The sequence below is a fragment of the Sinocyclocheilus rhinocerous genome, unplaced genomic scaffold (assembly GCF_001515625.1).
Source record: "Sinocyclocheilus rhinocerous isolate Xijiao unplaced genomic scaffold, SAMN03320098_v1.1 scaffold359, whole genome shotgun sequence".
NCBI lineage: Eukaryota > Metazoa > Chordata > Actinopteri > Cypriniformes > Cyprinidae > Sinocyclocheilus > Sinocyclocheilus rhinocerous.
In genome coordinates, this window is record NW_015652307.1 from 305,649 (window position 1) to 307,031 (window position 1,383).

Consider the following 1,383-nt stretch of genomic DNA (forward strand, 5'->3'; position numbering starts at 1 on the left):
TATAAAAATGAAGTAAAAAAAAAAAAAAAAAAGATTGAAATATCACATTTTCTTCCATGTTTTAATTTTAACAAATAAAACTCAAGCAGCACAATTTTTATATTTTTTAGTTTACATTTTTAAAATATTAATTTAAAATGCCAATGTTTTATGCCTTAATTTGATTAGCACCGTTTTTGATAATACATTTGTATTAAATCATACACAAACGGATAAATCATTTCTGGAAAAATGATTATTATTATTATAATAATTAAACCTATTATTGTAAAAAAAAAAAAAAAAAATGTAATAAATTATTATATTGTCAACATTTTCTGAATTTAATTGATTAAACATGCTTTTTAGTTATAAATGGTAATAAAACAGAATTTGGGGGGAAACTAATTAATAAACAGATTAATTTAATTATTGTTAAACTGTATAAGTTTCAGGATTTCAATTAATTAGACATGCTTTTTGATTGCTACTAAATTTAATTTAAACATTAGAATGAAATGTTAAAAGAGAAAAAAAAAACGAATTTAGGGAAAAATAAATTCAATACAGAATGGATTTCCCAGGGCCCTAAAATTTAGTTTTTATTAGACTTTTAATAAATTGTTTTAAAATTCTATACGTTTCATGATTTATAATTACTGACATGCTTTTTGATGGCCAAACTTTAGTTTAACCATTAAAACGGAAAGCAGACAAATTAAAATGAAAAAAACTAAACATGGAATCCAGAAAAAATAAATAAAAAAAATAAATACATTTTAGGGAAAAAAATAAAACGGATTTCTTTGAAAAATTAAAAATGTTATGTTTGTTAAACATTCTTTTTGTCAAATTCTTGTAAAGTTGTATAAGTTTCATGATTTCCGTTAATTAGATGTGCTTTCTTCTAACTAAAGAAAAAATTGAAACGGGAAAAATGGAATCCAGAAAAATTATAATTATAAATATTTTGAAAAATCCACACAGAAACTGATTTTTGGCCATAACCTGTTTGAGGATTTTCCAGTGATGCTCCACACTACCCATAATAGTGGCTGTTACCATGGAAACAGGAATCGTCTCCACAACGAAGAGGTTTATTAGGCTTGTGAGCGGCGTAACATGAGTTAATATGGGATGCTTGAGTGTTACAGAATAAACGACAGTAGTGATGCTTTCTGCCACAATAATACTGCTCTGATGCTTTTAAAACTGGTTTTGTTCAAGGCTTAAAGGTCAATACTGAAGAGTTCACTTTGAGCTCACTATGAAAACATGAAAGTGATGAGCACTACATAGAACTAAGTCATAAAACTGCATCTGGATACACACGAGATCTTCACACCTCAGTTCTGTTGGAGTTGCTGGAATGTGTAAGGTGACAGGAAGTACCTCTTTCTCCTT

At 27.0% G+C, this 1,383-nt stretch overlaps 1 protein-coding gene across 1 annotated transcript in view; it reads right to left on the reverse strand.

Annotated features, from left to right (window-relative positions):
• LOC107714754 (A-kinase anchor protein 9-like) overlaps nt 1–1,383 on the reverse strand; it is a 138,161-nt gene that overhangs the window by 54,996 nt on the left and 81,782 nt on the right. The window contains 1 exon segment of the mRNA XM_016520718.1: nt 1,325–1,380. Coding sequence (XP_016376204.1) covers nt 1,325–1,380 — 56 coding nt within the window.